Below are 22092 nucleotides of genomic sequence, written 5' to 3'. Positions count from 1 at the left end.
GGTTTCAATACTTGCACTTACTGTTTTCTGGATTTTTTATGTGTACTTAATTTGGAGGTGGAAAAGAATTGAGGAATGAATTCCATTGGATTAGTACAGATATTTTGAAATACAGTTGAATGTTAAGGCAAGATAGGAGAACTGTTACAAAAGTATGGACAGCTAAAGTGCTGGAAGATTATTGGAATTAGGTTTTTTATTAGTGCTTAATGTAGTGATAAACACAGCTGTTATATGTACAACAGTTTTAACCACTTCATGCTTTAAAATACAATGTTTTCTTCAGAATTCTTGTGCTAATAAACTTTATTAAATGTTTCTGTGGTAGTAGATTGGAAAAAGAGGGATACACTAATATATATATTATATATATATATATGTATGCAATGGTGGCTAGGGTCTTTTGAAATAGTCAAGATCATGGTTCAGGTCACCACACATTTCTTTGGCTGACCTTACAGAATATTTTGTGACAAAGTCTAATTTCAAGAATTGTTTTTCAGAGTGAAGGGAAATAATCATAATTAGAAATTACAGGGGGTTTGTAATTTTTGTCTTAAAAATATTTAAAATAACATAAATGTGTTGATTCCACTCTGCATAACTGGGAGCCATGAACTATATAATAAATTTTGTCAAGATTTGTGTTGTAAATGTTTTAGTTAAAATCCTACAGTGTATATGATACTGACAAATGAGTATTTTTAAATTAATACTTTGCAATAAGGAAGCTGTGAGCAAAATTTTTTCTTACGTAGTCCACTAGGTTAAATATCCACAGCTTTCCTGTGTCTTTCTCCACAGTTCCTATGGGTGTAAATTACTCTGGAGATAGAGACATCTTGAATTCTGCATATGAGGCATGCAAGAAGAACGTAAGGCAAATGCAGAGGCACTTCTGTGTAGTTGTGTTGTGCCATTCAGGCAGGTCATGAAAAGACAGAGGCCAAAATCAGAGTCAGACACATTTGCGTGCCTCAGTTATATGGTTTACAGATAGCAAAATTATCCAATTTATGCAAAAGCCACTGTTGCAGTGCTCTAGAGTGTGAAGTGTACACATCAGTGTAAGAGACAGAGGAAGGTAGATAGGCAAGAGATAGGCAAGGTAAAGCCCTACATGATATTTCCATTAATTTCATTAGTAAACACAAGGTAAAGCAAATTGCAAATTTATGTATAATTTGATTCATGAAGGGATTTTCGGATAGAGTGGAGAATAAAAGTGTTGGGAGACAGACTTTTTTTTGCCATTTGCCACTGTGAGATGGTGAAATAAGGAGAACCACAATGTACTCCAGTTTTTGTAGACACAGCAAACTTACTCTGTTTTTGCAGTCTGTAAGTGAAAGAATCAATACAAGGCATAGAGTTTTATTAAACCTGAAGTTTTGCTTTTCTGCAGGGTAGAGTAATGCTGCAAAATTCCAGCACTACTTTAAATCCAATACTCTGGAGAGTAGTCTCACACCCATTTGTAAATCTCCAAAAACAGCTGAGTGTATTTATTTCTTGTAATATCAGTCAAGCATGATCCACTTAGCTGATTCTGAAAATCTTAGTTTTATTTAGGTGCTTCTTCTTCCTCTCTGTTTGCTAATTCTGAATGAGAGTGATAGTGAGTCATCGGTTGAAACAGCAGCTTCAAGCAGATGAGCGGCAGTGTGTTATTTTTCTCAGCCCCAGTCAGCTCCCGAGTGCCCAGCTTGCCTTGGCTTCTCGCTGGGGCCAGTGCTTGCCGCTATTTCTGGGTGTTTCTGCTGCCGTGCTCTGGGGTGGGCTGGCGGTGCTTTGCCGTCAGCGCGAGGGAGGAAATGAAGAGGCAGGGAAAATGTCCAAATCCATCCGCCTGGCGGCAGGATGCTTTATTGGCCGCGAGAGCCGCAATGGAGAAGCCACAGCCCACTCCCAACCTTGCATGGACAAAAGTGGCACTGGGGGGGGAGCGGGATGATATAGGGTTGGGACAGGGATCACGGGAGCCCTCCCGCCCAATGAATACAGACGCCGTGGTGATAACGTGTACCACAGCGACCAACGGGAATACGGCGGGACGGACATGGGGCTTTGGGGTGAGTGGGATCACGGGAATGGGGTGACGGACACAGAATCCTCAAGAGTGGGCAGGGAGTTGCCACGGGAGTGGCAGGGGGGAGCTCCCATGGCAGGCAGCCTGGAGCTAACCACCGCGGGGGGGGGGAAACATGGGGGATGCACGAGGGTACACAGAACCAGCAAACTAACAAAAGTCAGAACCCCTAATCTGAACCCAAACCCGGGATGCAACACAGATGTTCAGTAGAATTTTTCATTGCAGTGATTAAATGTGAGAATTCACTGGGATGCATAAGGATGCTAAGTCTTAATAATCAAAGTCAATTTAATTTCTTCATCAGTGTTATTTTTAAGAAGAGATTGAAAACACATTTAGGTTTTTTTTTCTTTAGAGACAATAATTGCACATCAAAGTAGTGATCATTTTAGTATTCTATAAAATTTCAACCAATCAGTTCCATATAGAATGAAGATAGAATCACTGCCAAAATATTCACTGATCTTAAAAAATAAGAGTATGTTGCCCATTTACAAGAGAAATAGTATTCATTAAACTTGCAATTGTGCAGTTCTGAAAATTCAAAAAGTTGTCCAAAATATGTATTGAACTGATTAGAATGCAATATTTCTTATCAAATAAATGAAGCTCCACTTCCATCTTTAATTATAAAATTGTCGTCTACACATAGTTCCATGCACTTCTATGAAAGATACCATGGAAAAAATAATCAAGAGGGGCTTCCCACATGTAATATATATGAGCTATTTACAGCCCTTGCAAGAGTTTTAACTTACAAAAATTCTGAAAACAACCTGCTTCTTTGTTTCACTCTGTTTTGTTTTTAAAAACTTCAAAATTCAGCATGGGGATAAACCATGACAATGACCACCCATCCTGTGCAGATGGTGTCCATATCATGTCTGGGGAATGGATTAAAGGACAGAATCTTGGGGATGTTTCATGGTCTCAGTGCAGCAGAGAAGATCTGGAAAGATTTCTCAGGTATATACAAGAGAAGAACTCTTACTATATGTCATTTAGAAATAGATGCAATTAATATACTGAAATACTGTTTTCAAATAATAAGTTTTTTTGCAAAATCCATCAAAATATTTTAAATCATCACAATCTAATATTAGATTTATTAAAATATGTATTCAGCAATTATGTAGATTTTTATATTTTCATGTCTTATTGTACATGATTATACTTTTATTAACTTTTATAGAAATTTTATATATGCCACTATGTTTACTATATATTAATATGCTGTGTACTGAAATGTTTGGCCACCAAAACCTTCATCCATTAAGTAAATTTTATGCTAAAATGTTGTCCAGCACTTTTCTGAAATGCTGATCAATTATATTGTCTTTCTGCAAATGTACAATAACAGAACATATTAACTTTAAGAAGCAGGCCATATCATTTTAAACATGAGCAGCAGCCCAATGCTGATGAATAAGAAAATTGTAGTTGTCCATGCACTTTGAATGCTGTATGCAAGTTTAAGTTGGCATGGCAATCAAACCCTTGGATTTCTCACCATATGAATCTCTGCATATTACCAGGTCAAAGGCCAGTAACTGTCTGGTACAGACAAATCCTCAGAGCCTCAGTTCTGTGATTATTCCCTCTAAGCTCCCAGGAATGATGTACACTGCAGATGAGCAGTGTCAGATTCTTTTTGGACCAACTGCTTCCTTTTGCCAAGAAATGCAGGTAAGGCTATGTCTGTACTTCAAAAAAATGCATCTACCATCTAGTTTTTGTGTAAGAGTAGCTTTTGTACATGTGTTTGATAGAAAGAGAATATAATATCTTTGAAGTAAGGATTTTACACTTGCTTTCCAAAAATTCATATGCACATATTCATTAGTTTATCTTGTAAGTCTTGCTTTAGGTTTCTGAAGATCCTGAAGCATGTTTTATTGATACTTCCCTTGTACTTTAGAAACATAAGATATCATAGCGTTAAGACACCTTGTTGCAGCAAGTGGAATATTTGCAATTTATTATTTAGGTTCCATTTTATTATGGCTTGGGTACTGTACATCTATTCTGACCTTCAGAGGATTATGCTATGCCTGTGCAAACTGGGAAAAGTAATAGTGGTGTTAACTGGGCTCTCTGCACCTCTGAGCCCAGGTGGAGCTGTACAGTGCCATGACAAGAGGAGTTCCAGTATTTGAGTCAGCTTGCTGACCTTGCTTCATGCCAGTGTGAAGCAGTGTCACTATATATTAGCCTTAAAAAGACAGGTTAACAAAATTGAACAGGTCTTCATAAAATTTTATGAGCTCATACTAGTAGACATCTGATTGAAGAAGCAGTTTAAGAATTATTTTTTACAGAGAAAAGTCAACCTTTTTTAACATCAGTAGAAGAGACTAAATATATTTGATGCCTTTAAGACACTAACCAAGACAAGATGGAAAGATGATATACAATTATGTAAAGAGCATGGAGTATGGATTGATGGAGCAGGCACTAGAGGAACTGTGAAATAAAATTTATTCAGAATCAGTGGGCAGGTAGCCTGAAAAGGTTAGGAATACTAAACAGGAATACATAATTCCTTTCTCCTTTAGTTCTTCAGTTCTCCTTCTGTTTTCAGTTTGGACATAGTACTATTTTTTCAGAGACTTTTCCTTAAACTAGTCTTTATCTAAAAGATTCTCAAAGGAAACATTGCAGTATATGTACTACTAAGGCATGCTGAGAGTGGGATAGTTGAAGAGAAAAGGAAAAAAAATACATAGTTTAATGGATTTTGTTTTAGCTGTCTTATTGAAAACATTTTTACTCTGGATATGAACAGTAAATCTCAATGTCACAATTCTACAAAGATTCTTCATTGCTTCCAAGTGCTTTTTTTATGAATTTCAACCTGTGTCTTGCTTTTCAGTACATTGCTTTCAACTGAAGGATGTAATTTCTTGTTTTCATTCTCTAGAAGCCTATTTGGAACAAGAAAATGGTAGTGAGTTTAGAATTTCTTGTGCTTCTTCTTTAACGATTAAATATTCTCAAAAGTAATTGAAGAAAGAGACAAATGTCAAGATTTACTGTTGCATAATACCTTTATATGGTTTTCATTTGTCTGGATAAATCCCCTTCTTATTACCTTTGTGTTTTGTTCTGATTCATGTATTTAAATTCAGATAATCAAGTTGTCCTATGCCTGTTGTGTTTTTTTCATAGACTCAGTAAATATTCTTCCTTTGAGATCATAACTCTGAGGCTTCTTTGGCTTACATTCTTAGTTTAGAAACATTAGGAAATTAAATTCAGTGAATATTACCAGGGTAGTGTTCAACTGTTTGCACAGAGATTACTTAGGTTGTAGGTGTTCATAGCTAATTGTCCATTTCTAGTCATCTTCAATCATCTTCTGACATTCTTTGTGTAAGAGAACACCTTTCAGCTAAATCAGTTATTTTCAGATAAATAAATACGTCTGCTTTTTCCTACCTCTGGGATCATTGCTTTATATTTTCTGACAACTTTACTGTAATATTAAATATTAGTATTAATAGACTATTTAATATTATTAAATATTAGTTTTAAATTTAACCTTGTAATTTAATCTTCATAATCCAAGTATGATCCAAGTTTGCTGTGAAGAAGGAACATAAGAATGATGCAGGACAATACAAAAGGCCCATGTTTGTTTCAACTATGCTTTTTTCCTGACAAACTGCAATTTAATTTTAGTTCTTGTTATAAAACCAAATGTGTTACTTGATGACCTTATGATCTTAACAGTTAAAAAAAGACAGCCCAATAACAGTTGCTGAGAAGACAGCAATGGGAAGAATCTTCTGCACTTTTTCCAAAATCCTCTGCAAAACTGGTAACCCTAAACTGAAAATTGTATAATGAAATAGTGAACGAAGAAATTACTGTAATGAATTTTTAAGAACCTTGGATCTATTAGAAATGAATAAATGACACTAAGGACAAAATTGAGAAAACATGGTGAAAGTAGAAAAGAATTTTTCCAAAGCTTCCTTCCCAACCTCGGTAAAGTCACCTTGTTGGTTTTCTTCTGTGTTCTTCTATCTGGAAGCAAAATTTACACTCTTAACTTCCTCCCAACAAAAAAAAAAAAAAATTCAAGAGACTTGATTCTCAGTTTCTAGACATGAAGAGCTACTTACAGAAAGCTTAGGCACTTGTTATGGAAGTTTACTGCTAGTCCAATTAGATATAGAATTTCTAAATAATAGAAATAATATTTCTGTGGTGAAGGGGAAACTCAGTTGGATAGAGTACAGCCCAGAGGATAAGAAAGTTGTCCTTCTTTTACATGTTTTTTTCCTATGTATGAAAAGAAAGGGGAAAAAAAAGTTACCACTGGAATTCGGCTAGAACCAAACCATTTAAACTTTCCAGAAATCTTTCATGAGTTCTAGCACATGGACTGTGCAACACCAACATCATCTAACTGTGAAGCACAGTTACTCAGTAGCTAATTTTATCATCTTCTTCAGAAGTAAAAATATGTTAGATACAAGTAACAAATATGTTGAATCTAACCTTGCAAATAATTGCATTTTACTTAATATGAAGATGACTCAAATTTCTCTGTGTTGATTGTACAAATTATTATGGCTGCCATTGGAGAAATCAACATTTAGAATACCTTTCTAAATTGAATGCAGTATTTCATTACATATTACATATTACATATTACATATTACATATTACATATTACATATTACATATTACATATTATATATTACATATTGTTACATACTACATATTGCATAGTTACTGTATTAATTTATTACAATAATTATTTAATTATGCATAGGTAATCACTGAATATTCCCTGGTATCCAGACTACTTCCTTTAATCTCTGTATAGTTTGTCCTACTCTGCCAGTAACTGGAAGTTTATTATGGTTATAGTTGTTGTTCACAAGCCAGGAAATGAGAGAAACATGCTCCTTGAAGGTTCATTTAAATGTCAGTAAATCCAACAATTTATAGCCCAGGATTTTTTGGACATGTTCTACTTGCTGAGCAGTTCATGCACTTCAGTAAAACTGTGTAAAAAATAAATTATGAACTATGTCACAATCTTATGTTTTTTGAGACTGGAAGATTATTTAATGAATAGAGTTCCATACAGTTCTACATTAAGCAACTGTGTTTGTATAGAACAGCAATTTAACTAAGAAAACAATTCAATAATGATGAAAAATAATCTTAATTCTACAAATATCTCTGGTACAATCAATAGTGCATTTCTGCTGAGATACAATTTTCTACAATTGTTATTGCTAAGGGGTACTTCAGGACTGCATTCACAGTTGCATTACATGGCAACCTCTGAAAAATGCGACTGATGCAGTATCTTGCTATCAAGAATTCCTCTTTATTATTTAATTTAATGAATGAAGCAAAGAACTGAAGGAACCACTGTGTTCCTACTCCTGCATTTTCCTAAGTGTAGCCCTTCTTCTCCCCTGTCATAAATGGTGACTTTATTTTTTTCTTTTCATTTTCATTTCAAAGACCTTTTCTTTCATATCCTACATAAAATTTTTACACCCTAGAAAAGAATAAGTGAATCTCCAGGTTCAAGATTTATACTGTGTCTCCATGCTTACCTTGTAAGGGAGCCAAGTTTGCTTTTATGCCCATGATGTCTCATGCAAGAATCAATTAGATCATAACATTGTTTCACATAATAGATAGTGAGAACATGGCCCAGAAGTAGTTCTTGATTAAACAGGATTGTAAAACTTGACAATTTAATGCAATTGTTGAAATATTAAATACCGGATTTTAAGATTAAAGTCCAGGATGTGAATGCTATCTGGTCAGTTCCACTAAAACAGTTCTTGTCATAACACAGCTGTGATCTTTGCAAAGAAGTAGGAGACTGGTTATATTTCATGGTGATTTTTAAGGCATTTCAGGGAAAGATCACAACGAAAAAGAGAAAAGTAATGGAAATGCTACAGTCCTGGTGAAATATCTGTCCTTGTCTCAATCACCACATTTTAAACAGACTTGACCTTGCACAAATACTATTCTAAAATTCCCTTTCTGTCTCTGGTCATTCCTTTCAACTGAACTTTATTTCTGTATACTTACATGAATGGAAATGTATTCTGATTCACATAGACCTGCCTCATTAATTTAATTAAATCGACAGAAACAGACACAAACCCCCTGCAAAACTCCAAAACTGGACTGACCTCTGTAATGCATTGTGACTTCCATGTTCTGTTTTACAAGCTTTTGCTGTTAAAAACTCATGACTAACACGTTCTTTCAAAAAAAAGTCCTTTGTGTGTCCTTGGCAATATTTTGTTTTCCAGTGTACACATAAAGAAATATTTTACAGATTGTGAATAGGCTAATGTCACAATTATAAGTTTTTAATCTCCAATTTCTATTCCTTCCCTTGGCTCATCTAGAAAGCTGTAATGGCTGTTGAACTGTACTTATAATAGATAACTGGTAAACCTCTGTGAATATTAGCTTAGCTATCTGCATTTTGACTGAAGAAAGTTTCTTTTTAGAGGAGTAAAATCCTGGTGTAGAAGTCTGTGCCCTGATTTTGGAGTAACTGTAAAATCCACATTCTCCTCCAGATTTCTGTTTGCTTTCAAATCAGTCTGGATCTGCTTCATTGCAGGTTGCTAATGAAAAACGCGTATTATGTGTTATGGTCTTTCCCTGGCCTTATACAGAAATCCTTAAATGTCAGAACTTAGATGCTGACAGTAATCTCCATATCTCTTATCTCTGCAACAGAAACAGACTCTGAACAGTAACTAAAGAATCTATTTATGATTTGAAATGAAAAGCCCAGGAAAAAAAACACCTTACATGTAAACCACCAATTTTAGTAATTCCATACCTCCTTTTTCTTGGGTTTGGGGAATATTAAAGTCTGTTAATATTGAGTACTTATTTTACCAGTTGGTGAAGTGAGTGTTTTTAGAATACAGTTCACTTAAAGCCCAAAGAAATTTCTATCTGGGGAAGTTAGATCATGGTTTGAAGAGGGGTGGTATACAAGTATTTATAGAAATATGTAGATGTATAAAACATACATTAGCAAAAAAAGGGTGTTGATTTTATTTTCTTGATTTAGTTTACATGGTTGAAGTATGTCTCTGTGTTTAGGTACCCAAAATATCCAAAACCATGTAAATCTGACTTAATGCCTCTCTGTATTAAGAAGAATTGTTTCTAGATTTGTAAAGAGCTGTTTGTTGTAAGCCATTCTGCAATCATATACAAGTGAAATCAAGCATATGATCCTTTGATCTCTAAGTGTTTAGGGAAAAAAACTAAGAATAATATACTTAAAACTGTGATGATACAGGAAAAAAATTGCCAGTATTTTTTGAAAACTTGGATAAATATGGATGGCTTTTCTTTCATTATATTCACTCATGAATAAGGATTTAAAGATATGAAAAAAATTAATTAGGACAATTAAATTAACATATATTTCTGTTGAGTGCTACCAACAGTATGTCTTTCATTTCCTACTTTGTCATGAACATCTGATACTCTATCTCATCTACTATTGTCATCATCTACATTGTTTAAAAAGCAATGAACAGGAACAGAAATGAGAGTTTGTTACTTGAAAAATGCTTGCTAAAATTACCCAGCAACAGGATAGAACTTCCGTAGCTGTTTTTTGGAGGGATACATAAGTTGGTTGTTGTGTTGCTAGCTCAGCTTCAGAAAAAACTGTTACAAAATGAGTCAAGAATGAGTCTGACTGCTGCCATCCTGTCTCATGCTTCTGTACAATGCTTCAGACCTCTACAATCTTTGACTTTTTTTCTTTTTTTGATAACTGATGTTACAGACATTTTTACATGTAAGACTCCTGATGGAACTGCCCTGTTCCTTGGTTCAAACTCAATCTTTTGTTGAACTGTATTTTGTCTGTTTTTAGTCTTTTTTTAAGGTAGCATAAGATTTATGACAAGTTTTTCATGCATATTATAAAAGGCACAGAGACTCTTATTAGGTGTACCAATATAACAAATCATTTCACGCAGAAAAAGCAGGTCTTCTGGCAGCCCTGGTTTAAAAAACCCAGCTGTTTTTATCTTTTATCCTGCTTGCAACGCCTCCCCTGATCCTTCTTGCCCCTCTTTGGGCAATATACATTGTGGAGGATCACTGTGCATATGCAGTAATACTCAGGCCACAGTTCAGCCCCACATGACCTCTCTTCACTTCCACATGGTTTATTGTTAAGGGGGAGCAGACAGCAGGGAGAATGCAGTCCTGACTGAAAATCATGGGCAAAGAAGGACTTTTCAGAGAAAAAATAGGGAAATTTGCCAGGGAAATTTGGGAAATGTGAGCCAGCATCCTGCAAGGCTTGGCTTTCTTTTGAGTAAAGTAAAAATTCTTTTGTTCTGATACTTCAGAGGGCTTTTCTTTTCATTTCTAAAATTGATTGCTGACTTGCACCCCTGTCATCTCCCTTCTCTTCTTTCCAGTAAAAATATTTCATTTGTCAGGTAACTTTGTGGGGATCCTTTGTGCTCCTTTGTCCTCCTTTGTGGAGATCTGGTCTGATAACTTTTGGAATTTTATTTTCCTAGAGTAATAAATGAATTCTAGAGGAATTATTTATTATTAAAGAGCATGACAGCAGCAGTCATTGGGGTAGCACAAACAAGAGGGACCTGGAAGTCCTAGAGAACCACAATTAATAAAAGTCTAAGCAGACTCCCACTAGGGGTTTTTTGCATGTTTAATATGTCTTTAAATGTATTTCAGTACCATCAAACTAGTAAATTTAGACAACATTAGTGGACTGCATGCAGAAAGTAATTTTGCATAAGATAGATTTTATGCTTATTCTTTGTTTTGTTTTCAGCATGTCATTTGCACTGGGTTGTGGTGTAAGGTGGAAAGTGAGAAGGAATGCAAAACTAAACTGGATCCACCAATGGATGGAACAGATTGTGGCACTGGAAAGGTATGCCTCTGGTGGAAAAGCAATATCAATTATACCAAACATCTAACATTTAAGGAAACAAACTGAATAAGTCTCTTCTGTTCTTTAAAGTTCCTATTTACCTCAATTATCGTAAAAATAAGCTATGTACAATTGAATGTGTTATATATGATATATTTTATAATATAGATATGAAAAAAGTACATTTTCCTAAAACCAGTGAATTAAAAAAAGGTTAGCCAAAGAGACAGATGTTTTAATATTTACACTGTTTTATTTCAAATTCTTCACATTTTGTGTCATATTTATGAATCAAATGCAATTGTTGCTCTTCCAACTGTAAATAGAAACTTAAGCTTTCAAAGATACAGAGCTCTCAGCTCTGATTTAAGATTTAGAAATAGTCTTTTTGAAGGAACTGATACAGATTGTTATAAAAACCTTTCAGGATAAGTTTTATCAATAAATATGATGTAAAAGAGTGTAATCCCATGCATGTAAAAGAGTGATAAATCCCATTAAAAGCAAGCCATCACAGACAAATTAAATGATCACCCAATCAGACTTAGATAAATTGTCCTTCAAGAGCTTTCCAGTTGAAATTATTTGTACTCTTTGTATATATCTGTAAATTAATATAAATAGCCTCAAACAGAAAACAGAGAAAGAACATACATATGTCTTGGGATTTTCAAGATACTGTGCTGACAGCCATTTCCCACAGGAGTGATTTACTCTTTCAGTCATATTACATTCACCAGGACTCTCATCATTCTCCTAAAATCAAATCAATCAATTAATATAAAATGTTCACATAATATGCTAATAACATGCTAAAGGAAAACCATGTTGTATTTCTGTTCATATCTTTAAAATAATGACAATTGCTTCCATATATTAATTCTGATAAAGTTTGTAGTTGATACTGTCAATACCTGGAAAGTAAGAGACATGAGTTTTTTTGATATCACAATTTTTACATTGAGACTCGCCTGCCCATGCTATGGAATAAGAAAGTAGAACCTCTTACAATGATTACACACAATTACTGATTGTAATTTAAATGGCTCATTGAGCCAGGCTACAGAGAGAACTTATTTATGTATAGCAGTAGAAAACTAAGCATACATCATCAAAACATCACAGAGGATAAGAAAGAATTATTCTTCTTGTTTGCTTTATTATCTGTCTAGGATGAGGTTTAGGTTACACGAATCACTGGCTTTGGGTTTTTTTTTATTGGTATTGTGGAGATAAGTACTGTTGTCTTGTGCTCTTCTTAGGATCTTAGGAAGTGATGGAAATAGCATTTGCATAGCAACACTATTTGGTTGGGGTTTAAATCAAGAATTAAAAAAAATCCCTTAGGCTGCACAGAGGGCAAATGCTATCTTGATAGAAAAATCTGTATTTTATCTGAAGCAATAACTTTAAATGTATATGAGCTTTTCTGGTTTGGAACATCCAAGAGCATTATAAAATTTATATTTTCTGGTTGTAAATGTAATATAAAGATGGAGCCACCCTACATGAAGACTTTTAAAAAGTGGAATAATTTTGCCTTTATTGTATTGTGATGATTAAAGAGAGAAAATTAACTTCAGTTGATCAGTAAGGACCAGTTTTAAACTGTAGGTGAAAAGGTTACCAGATAAAGATTTAGCGCAGACATTAAAAGTTACAGAAGTGTGTTCTAAAAGGAGCCGAAGTCTCTATCTACTACATTACTGACCTTTTATTTGCTATTAATACAACTTGTTTGTGAAGTCTGTTATCCTTTGGTAACAATGATTCACTGAGAGTTCAGACAGTAAAAAGATATTAATTAAATTACTGATGTTAATGGCATTAAGTGATCCTTGTCTGCTTTGTAATTACTGAATCATTGAATAATTTCTAAAGCTGGAAAATACCTCTACTTCCTAATACATAGGACAGATATTAAGTTGGTATAGTATGATAAAGCACTAATTTCTGCATTTTATGATGATTTGTACAAGATATGAACATAGGTTACAAAGCATAACAATAGTGATTGGATAGTTTTTGAGTGAGAAATTGCAGTTTTCCTGGTAAATGATATATGCATGCAAGATCATTGAATTTATTATTACTATTTTAATAAATGCCAGAAATTCTCTGGGCTTTCTCAACACCAGCTTTTTGAAGCATCCATTTTATCTTTGAATACAAGTGGTGAATAAAATCTCATTTTCTCTGTTACTTGTGATATATCTTTCTATTGAAATTGTCTCTGGATAATGAGGGACAGTGAAATTCCTGCTGGTGGGAACTGTCATGCTGTCATGGTCATGCTGAACCAAGCAAGTCCTGAGAACAGCCCTGGACACTGTGTTGTAATCATCTGCACAGTTCAGCTGGACAATGATCCCTACGATAGGTTTGGACTGGACCCTAAAATGCTTTCTTAAGCAATGCCTGATCTAAAATGGAGACAGCAAAGTATGGATACCTCCAATGAAGGAGCTATCCTTCACTGGAAATGAGCCTACTTTTGAGGTTGTGGACAAGAAGTGAACCTGCTCCTTGGCCACTGAAACATGGAAAGGTCTCTGGCTGTTGCATTTACTAGGACAGATAAAAAAACTTTGGAAAATGCTAGGCAAAAATATATATCTGACTGATATGAAAATGATGTATTGAACCAAATGTTTATGTTGTGCTTCCTGTGTGCTTGTGGAGAAGTGAATTGTTTTGCATATGCCTTGATTTATTTACCTAAGAGCTGACTTCTTACATAGTGGTGTAAGGCTGGAGACTGTATCAATCGGATCTCTTTCACGGAGCATATGGAGGGGGAGTGGAGCGCATGGAGCACTTGTAGCCGTACTTGCAACACTGGAATCAGCAGTCGACAACGCAAATGCCCTGGGTAAAAATGAGTTCAGGTTTCCATTGCTGTTCATCAGAATTTCTGAACAAAATTTACATCAGCACAGGACTCCATGAAGATACAGTTGGCCTTTATCTAAGCAATTAATACTTTATGAGTACTGAAAAACACTTAGAAGAATAGGTATTTCAGGTATTTTATTGCATGGCAACACTATGTTTCATCTTTTCTGCTTCTGTCAAGACCCTAGATAACATTAATAGAAGAATAAAACTTCTTCTTAAGCTTAACCTGAAGAAGCAACAGAAACTTAAATTTAAAATTTCTGACTTGCATATAGTTAGTGTGTAATTCTAGTGTTTAAATTTTTCAACTATCGAAGATTGACTTCTGCTTCTCATCTGGAGAACCTAGGAACTGAAAGTTTGACAAAGAGATCTTTCTGCCAGTTTCTCAGACATTTAGATAGATTATCTGAAAACAGAATTTAGGTTCCCTATCCTGTGAAAATGAAAACCTTCTGCCTTTGGTGATAAAGTCTTTTACTTTTCACTTCAATGAAATTTGTTTCACTCTATCTCAGTGACCAATTAAAAGGTGTTTTCCTTTTAATTACTCAGTACCAATTTGATTTTTTTTTTGTCATTTATACACCAAGTGAAAAAGAAAAGAAAATATAGGCATAGGAGTGGGAACAGAGTATAGTAATGAAGGCAAGTATAGGGAGAACTAATCCAGTAGAGAGTAGGTAAGACTCGAGTCTTATGGTTATAAAAAAATAATAATCCAAGGGTGGAAATGATGAATTATGGAAGACTATTTAGCAGATTCTGGTGTAAAATAGGCAGAGGGTTTTAAAAATATATATTTGCATAAAGAATTTTGAGGAAAAATTGTATATGGCTATACAAAAACATGGGGATTTAACAGAAATTTTGATATGCAGAATTATTTCATAATTCATGCCATCTAAACACCACTTTCAGCTGTATACCTTAAAGCTATTTCCAGAATTTATGGATGTCTTAATTTCATGCTCATTAATTCATTTTTCCAGCCAAGGTTCCAAATAATGAGCTCCAGTTTCTGCAGTTCTCTCTTTTTTTGCATTTGTTCATTAGCACCTGCAAGCACAACTGGAGTGACCAAAGAGAAACAAAGCATTTGTCTGAACCCTGTAATACCCCACTTCTAGAAAAAGGAGAGGTAGCAAATCTGCAGGTGTTGCTTCCTTTCAGTAGGCCCTTTGGCTCAGCCCAGATAGAGGAAAACTCAATTATATCAAAACTGCACCTGAGGCTCTCCTGACTAAACTCCTACTAGTCCAAGTGCTTTCTTGGGGCTAAGTGTAAATTATGGCTTAGCACCCATCACTCCTTATAAGTAATGTAATCAGTACAAAGAGAAGACAAACATGTTTTGTTCTGTGACTTAATTTTTCATGGGTGATTTCTGAATGCTAAGTGTCAACAAAAAAGCCTGCCATATTAAATTTGTGTCTAGCATAAGTAAACTATACCATAAGTTTGACAAAATGTTGCCAACAGTAAAGGGTTGTATTTATGCTATCTTTTCTAGTTCAGGCCTTGAAGGACAGTGTCATGGGCCCACAATGCAGTATAGGGTATGTGAAAATCCTTCTTGTCCTGCTGGTGTACCTGCCTTTAGGGACTGGCAGTGCCAAGCTTTCAGTGTCAGATCTTCATATCAGAAGCATGTGCACCAGTGGCAAGCTGTCATTGATGATGGTAAGTATAAACCATCTCCCTTGTTCTTATAATCTGTTTATATGGCTTATAGCTTGTTGATATTGTTGTTAATCAAGAAAGATGTAGTTAAAACTAAAACAAACCAACCTCAAACCCAGTATTTTTGGTAAGTTATTTTAATTTCATAGACAAGGTATGCTCTAGCATATTTTGTCTTTTATTCCTATTGAATTTGTCCGTCTTAATAGGTAATAACTACATTTGAATGAAAATCCAGTCAGCTTTTTCCTTTTTAATCAGAATTGTAGTATGAAGTGACTCAGAAATACAGCTTTCTGGAGTAATGCTCCATCATTAAACATGCTTATATCAGTTATATTTTTTACCTACAAAGCCAAAGAGACAATGCAGATGTTGTAAGCCTTTGTTTTTGAGGAAGGAGAAAACTTCTAGTTTAAAATGGGGTGTATTTCACATATCAGTGTTTGATTTGGTAGCAATGTGTTGATAATGTATGCTCTAAACTTCAGTAAGATTTCTATAAATCCTAATACGTATTGCATATGAAGTCCTGGCATATTGTATGGATGCTTCCATGCAACGAACTTGCTTACATACTATATCATTAGGAAAATGGTCAAATGGAAGTATAGTAAGACCAGACTTACATTATCTACAATAATAATGTTAGTGTAAAGCATCAGTGACTAGAAAACAAATTCCTTCTTGCTAGAAAAGTGAACAGTAATTTCCACCCCAATGAATTTCCTGTAAATTCTTGTGTTTTAATTTCTTTAAATTAGAAGCAAACAAAGAAAAAAGCACAACCAAAACACATCAATTATGAAAACAGTTAACTTGAGAACTTCACAAAATCATAGCAAGCTGTAATAAAGAAAACCCAAGAATGACATAGGAGTACTGTAAGCATGTGTTACCAAATTTTAAGGAGTTCATGACTGTAAATTGTTTTAACTCTTGAAACAATTTATCAGAAAACATTAGAAAACATTGAAGACTGGTTTTGTTATCAACATATTATAATATATGCCTAACTTAAGAAGGTGATTTTTTCTTTTAAGCCTTTTCTCAGGGTGCCAAAGGAAAACTTTCGATACTATTTTCATGAGGCTTGTATGTTAGTTCATTTATTTGTAAAAAGAATTCTCTCCAACTGTTACAAAGGTACTTATCAAGTCAATTAGTTTTGGTTTGTTTTACTAAATTTGTTTTAGCACAGGAATACAAGATTTATATCCTAAAGGATCTAAATGTTTAAGTTTGGCTTTGAATAATATTTCATTCAAATGGAAAAAACTTGACACGGTCCTGTGCCATGTTAATGAGTCCAAATCTATTTTTGTTCTGAGTGATCCTGTCATCTTGGGATGTCCCTCAGGAAAAACAAAAGTGGACCAGCCAGAGAATGCCAGTATCCCAGTATGCATTATTCTCAAATCCTTAATTGTTTGCCCTCTTAGTTAACACTAACTGTGCACCATGTCCAGAATAGTTGCTGTATGTGATCTCCTGTAGTCTGTCGAAGTTGTCTGGTATTGTTTAGTCACTGTCTCTTTGAGTTCAGTGTCTTGTATTCCTTTAAAAAATGCTGATACCTGCTTAAAGCCCCCAGGGAACTTTGAGGTTACTGTTTAAGGAGGATAACTGGAATGCAGAGGGCACAAACTCAGGCTGCTTTTTAGCTGGAGATGGCTTGTGTCTGACTAGCTTCACATGTTGGCAGAAGGGATCACATCTGTTTGTACTAGTCCTCTAGCGATACCCTGAGGCTCTCAATTTTACTAATTTAAATGTGCCCAGACCACTCTGTGTTGTGTAAGTCAGCTGGCAAAAACTCCTCTGTCTGTACTTTGCTGCTCCTTTGCATGCTAAAACTACTTTTTTGAAAACAGTCCTTTGCAGATGGCAATTTCTAGTCTAGACTGAGCTGGTGCTAGTTAGCAAATGCAAAAAAATGTGGCATAGACTGTTTTACAGTTCAGCTGTATAGACAGTAGAATTCCAGTGCCCCTGAATGTTTCCTGGAACTGTTTAATTTACTAATAAAAATGCACTCCAGGAATCTAGAAGTCAGTATGAAGTCAGAGTTGCATAGATTGTGTCCAAGTGAAATCAGGTTCAGGATTGACTTTTATTCTTTTAAAAATCTGCAACAGATTTAGGAAGAAGTGCTGAGTCAGTACATTTGCTAACAAAGATATGAAAAAAATCGTGTCATTTTGTACTCAGTTGACTACTGAGAAGAGACTTCATTTCTTTTATTCGCTGTTACTTTCACAGTGGTGAAACAAACTTCATTGTTTATGATGTGGCCATTAGGAATACATGGATACATAGGATATTACTACATTTTTATGCTCTTTCATAATCAGAAATTATTTACAGAATATTTTAGAAATTTATTAGAAAATTGCTTGAACTTTGTAAAAATGTTAGTAATTTTGTTTCTAGGGGTTTTGTGGGTTGTTTTGGTTTTTTGTTGGGTTTTTTTGTTTGTTTGTTTTTTGCTGTTTTTTTTTAATGTGAACTTTATAAATTCATATATTTTTCTTCCCAGGGTGTGTCAGTTGTTTCATTTTTTTCTTCTTGACCTGCACAGTTAGGAAGTCTGGAAAGTGTTAAGTTTCTTTTTTAACCAGTATTTATGATCTGCCAAAAATATAGGAGAATGAAAGTATAGATTACAACCAAAATATTCCAACAGCTGTAATGTGTATATTCTTAATTGTAACAATGAGCATGACATGAGTACTGTGTAGGCCAACTTTATAGCAACAGCATGCTCAAGGAAGAATAAAACCTCAAGTTTTTTGAACAGCTAAGAAATGGATCAAAATCTTTTTTTTCCCCTGTATCTAAGATAACTTCTTACGCTAATGTAGCTGCATGCCACACACAAGCAAGTATCAGTTTTAACAAGAGTGTTGATGATAATTCTGTATTTCTAAAGTTTCCTTTTCCCAATAATGTGCGTTTTTCCATCCATTGCGGCTACAGAAAAGCCATGTGCTTTATTCTGTTCACCGGCTGGAAAGGATGAACCTGTTCTTCTGACAGAAAAAGTGATGGACGGGACATCCTGTGGCCAGCATGGACTAGATGTCTGTGCAGATGGTAGATGCCAGGTAGGAGTTACTTGTTTTGAACCTGGATATACAGGCACACACCAAGCATACATATATGTTAAGACTTTAGAACGTTTTTATTTCATATCAGGCCCATATATATTAACTTTATTGCTGTTGTCAAGCTATCCTTTATATTAATTCATAGAAATGTGTCTAACAGTAATTTGGAGATGCTCGAGTAAACTTAATTTATGTTAAACTGAATGCTTTTTAGCAAAACATGGGTATAATTTATATTTACATATTCTAGACCTGCTTATGCCCTATTCAGAAAAGTCCTTAGGCTGACATTAATGGCACTTTACCATTGTAGGCATAGCAGAGAACTATCCATATTTTGAGTAGAATGCAGGAGAGGCACATTGTGTTCTCTTAGCAGGAAGGCCTGTGGGGTGTGTATTGCACAGTGGGTCTGATGTGCCAGAGGTCCCACCAGGAGATACGTTGTGTTTCTCTTGGAGAGCAGCTGGTAGAGTTAGCCAACCACATAGGAAGAATGCAGCATTCTACATTAAGTCACAGGAGAGTTTTCTGTGGGACAGATCTCTGCCATGAGCTAGTGCAACCCTCATTCTTAGCAGGGCTGGGTCATGCTGGCTAGGCATCTTGAGGAAGGGTGAGGTACCTGATACTAAAAGCAACTTTATGAAAAACGTGGCCTGTGTCTCAGTGGCTTTTATTTTCTTCTCCCACAGAAATTTGGCTGTGATGGTATATTAGGATCTCTGGCTCGTGAAGATCATTGTGGTATATGCAATGGTAATGGAAAGTCATGCAAAGTTATTAAAGGTGATTTTAACCATACCAGAGGAGCAGGTAATGTCTGTTTATTTATTTCAAATACTAAAGAAACAAGTGGCTTTTTGATTACTTGGAGCACTGGGAAATTAAAAAAGCTATATGCAGATCCTCATAAGAAATTTAGATCTAACTTTTTTTAAGATGATAAGACATTGAGGATAAGAGTGCAGAAGTATTTTCAAATTCGCTGCAAAGTTATTTCACATTATTTCAATTGAAAAATGAAGGAAATATCTTACATTAAGATACATTCTATTTCATAGGAGAGACTGATTTTTAAGAGGTATGAGAAATTAGGTTTATGTTTTTAGCAAATAGAGTGTTGTAAATTCTTTTTGTGTTTAGCTTCATTTAGTGTTCTTCAAAATAAATATCCAAATTATGATTTTTTATCCAGAGTAATGAAAAATCATAAAGCCAAATGCATGAAGAAATCTAATACCTCTTTATTACTCATTATTTTATTCTAATAATAACATATCATAACAAGCCAATTCATTTTCTAATGCAAAATGAACATCAGATATCCAAATGTTGCTGTGATCTGTCCTGTGACTGGGAATAGCTTACTGGCTCCAGCACAATAATGTTGACAGAGTAGAGAATTGAAATCCTAATAATGTGTGTCTTGCACCAAATCTTTTTGTTGAAACAGCTTTTGACCAACTGTCAGCATTTGTTTGCCCACTACACTTTCAGTTTCCTGAGTAGAAGATGTGTAGAATTTAGAGATGGCAAGTAAATCACATAAAAAATACTGTAATTAGAAGCAGACAGCATATCTTTGAAAAATAAAGGACTTCAGTGGATTTTAGACTGAAGTACAGTACTTTAGGCAAGAGGAGAAAGTTAGGCCTAGTCTTCAAATGTTTATGTCTGACCCTCTCAAGCAGAATGTAAGGCAAATCAAGGATCCCAAACCCCAGATGAGTCTGGAGGACTACAAGATATAAAAAACAGCAAAGAAGGTTCCTGCTAATAAAATCACATTATGTTAGCTGTCTTCAATTGCTAATGTGAATATCCACACACTTTCAAGCTTTTCTGGGGAGCTGTGTCAATCCTTAATATTGTGGTATTGCCATCTTAACACTTGTATAAGTTATTTTGCTTCTCAAGAAGCTGTAAACAAAATTTAGAAAGCATTATTAACTCTTACAGAAATGAAAGATGCTGCTCTAATTTTCACGTTCCAGGATTATTGAAAAAGTATTGTAAATGCAAAGTATTTTGTTGTAGAATATCACATATATACATATAATAAAAGATGAGTATTTCTTTTTTCCTTTGTGAAGTTTACCTGGATAATCTAAAATATGGGGTTTTCTATTAATGACATTCCTGCCTGTACGGTGGTTTCCACCTTTGTTGCCTTTTCACTGCGTTTTACTTAAAGCAAATTGTTCAATATCCTCTCTTAGTCCCACACTATCCAGAGGCAATCTCAATTTGAAGCAAATACATAGATTTCAAAAACAAAGCCTATCATAACAGGGTTTAAATATGTTAAATCAAGAAGGACAGGAGCAAAAGATACATAAAACAAGCTAAAAGCAAGAGGATGCTTAGATTTTAGTGTCATACCATTTGTCTTTACATGCTGAGTGAAGTTGGAATTATTTTACAGCCATCTGGTGGTCATGATGACACTGAACTACTTAGCCAGAAATAACTTCACCTGCTCCAGCCCCAATCTCCAAGCCTCTCTAGTTCTTGTTATGTTTTATTGTGCTCTACTCTTTTAATTATGTAGCATTGTATATCTATTACATATAATACACGGTTCCATATCTTTTCTTCAATTTTGCAAGAATCTTCAGAATCTTGCTATATAAATTATAACTTGCTACACTTAAAAAGCAAAATAGGGGAGAAGAAATGAGAAAGCATACAAGGTAGTTTTCTATGCTTTTCTGTTTTTCTACTTAACTTGGGACATCTGTTCTCATGTTTAGGTTATGTGGAAGCTTTGGTAATACCTGCAGGAGCAAGGAGAATCAAAGTTGTGGAAGAAAAACCAGCTCATAGTTATTTAGGTAACTATTATGTATGTTTTAGTGTTAATGTCCTGATTTGCTCAACACTGAAAAGTGCAAGCTAAACATGCCTTTGTCATTGAACAAAGCTCTGAGTAGAAAAATAGATCTGTGAAGAACTTGTATAAGGAACTGAACAAATTATTACAGAACTATTTTTCATATGGGTCTTCTTTTGGACTTTTGTTTCATGATTTTTAGAGAATATTACAAACACTGTATTTAGATTATGTAAAAAAACTCTGTGTATACTTCCACATTTTCAATTTTTCATATGGAAAGTACATTAAAACTACTGAAAAGAATTTTGTGCTCAAACATAAAATAATTTGTACTCAGAAAACAAGAAGACACTGGGCATCATGTAGCAGTTCACTAACAAAGTCAAACATAAATTTTAAAATTAGCCTGAAAAAGCAGAAAATTATTTCTTTGCACTATTTTGAATTGTCTGAATCTTCTAATAGACAAACTTAATCACAGTGATTTTTTTTCTTTTAGATTTTCCATTTAAGTGAAATTGTC

The 22092-nt window shown here is 34.6% G+C and overlaps 1 protein-coding gene across 1 annotated transcript in view; it reads left to right on the top strand.

The window, feature by feature from the left end:
* ADAMTS19 (ADAM metallopeptidase with thrombospondin type 1 motif 19) overlaps positions 1 to 22092 on the top strand; it is a 140091-nt gene that overhangs the window by 87358 nt on the left and 30641 nt on the right. The window contains exons 9-16 of the mRNA XM_053931844.1: positions 2918 to 3058; positions 3628 to 3778; positions 10938 to 11039; positions 13781 to 13911; positions 15451 to 15620; positions 18600 to 18727; positions 19426 to 19546; positions 21487 to 21567. Coding sequence (XP_053787819.1) covers positions 2918 to 3058; positions 3628 to 3778; positions 10938 to 11039; positions 13781 to 13911; positions 15451 to 15620; positions 18600 to 18727; positions 19426 to 19546; positions 21487 to 21567 — 1025 coding nt within the window. The remainder of the gene's footprint in view (positions 1 to 2917; positions 3059 to 3627; positions 3779 to 10937; positions 11040 to 13780; positions 13912 to 15450; positions 15621 to 18599; positions 18728 to 19425; positions 19547 to 21486; positions 21568 to 22092) is intronic.

Source organism: Vidua chalybeata, chromosome Z, assembly GCF_026979565.1.
Source record: "Vidua chalybeata isolate OUT-0048 chromosome Z, bVidCha1 merged haplotype, whole genome shotgun sequence".
Taxonomy (NCBI): Eukaryota; Metazoa; Chordata; class Aves; order Passeriformes; family Viduidae; genus Vidua; species Vidua chalybeata.
The sequence above is the reverse complement of the archived record's forward strand: the minus strand, read 5'-3'. Positions and strand labels throughout refer to the sequence as shown.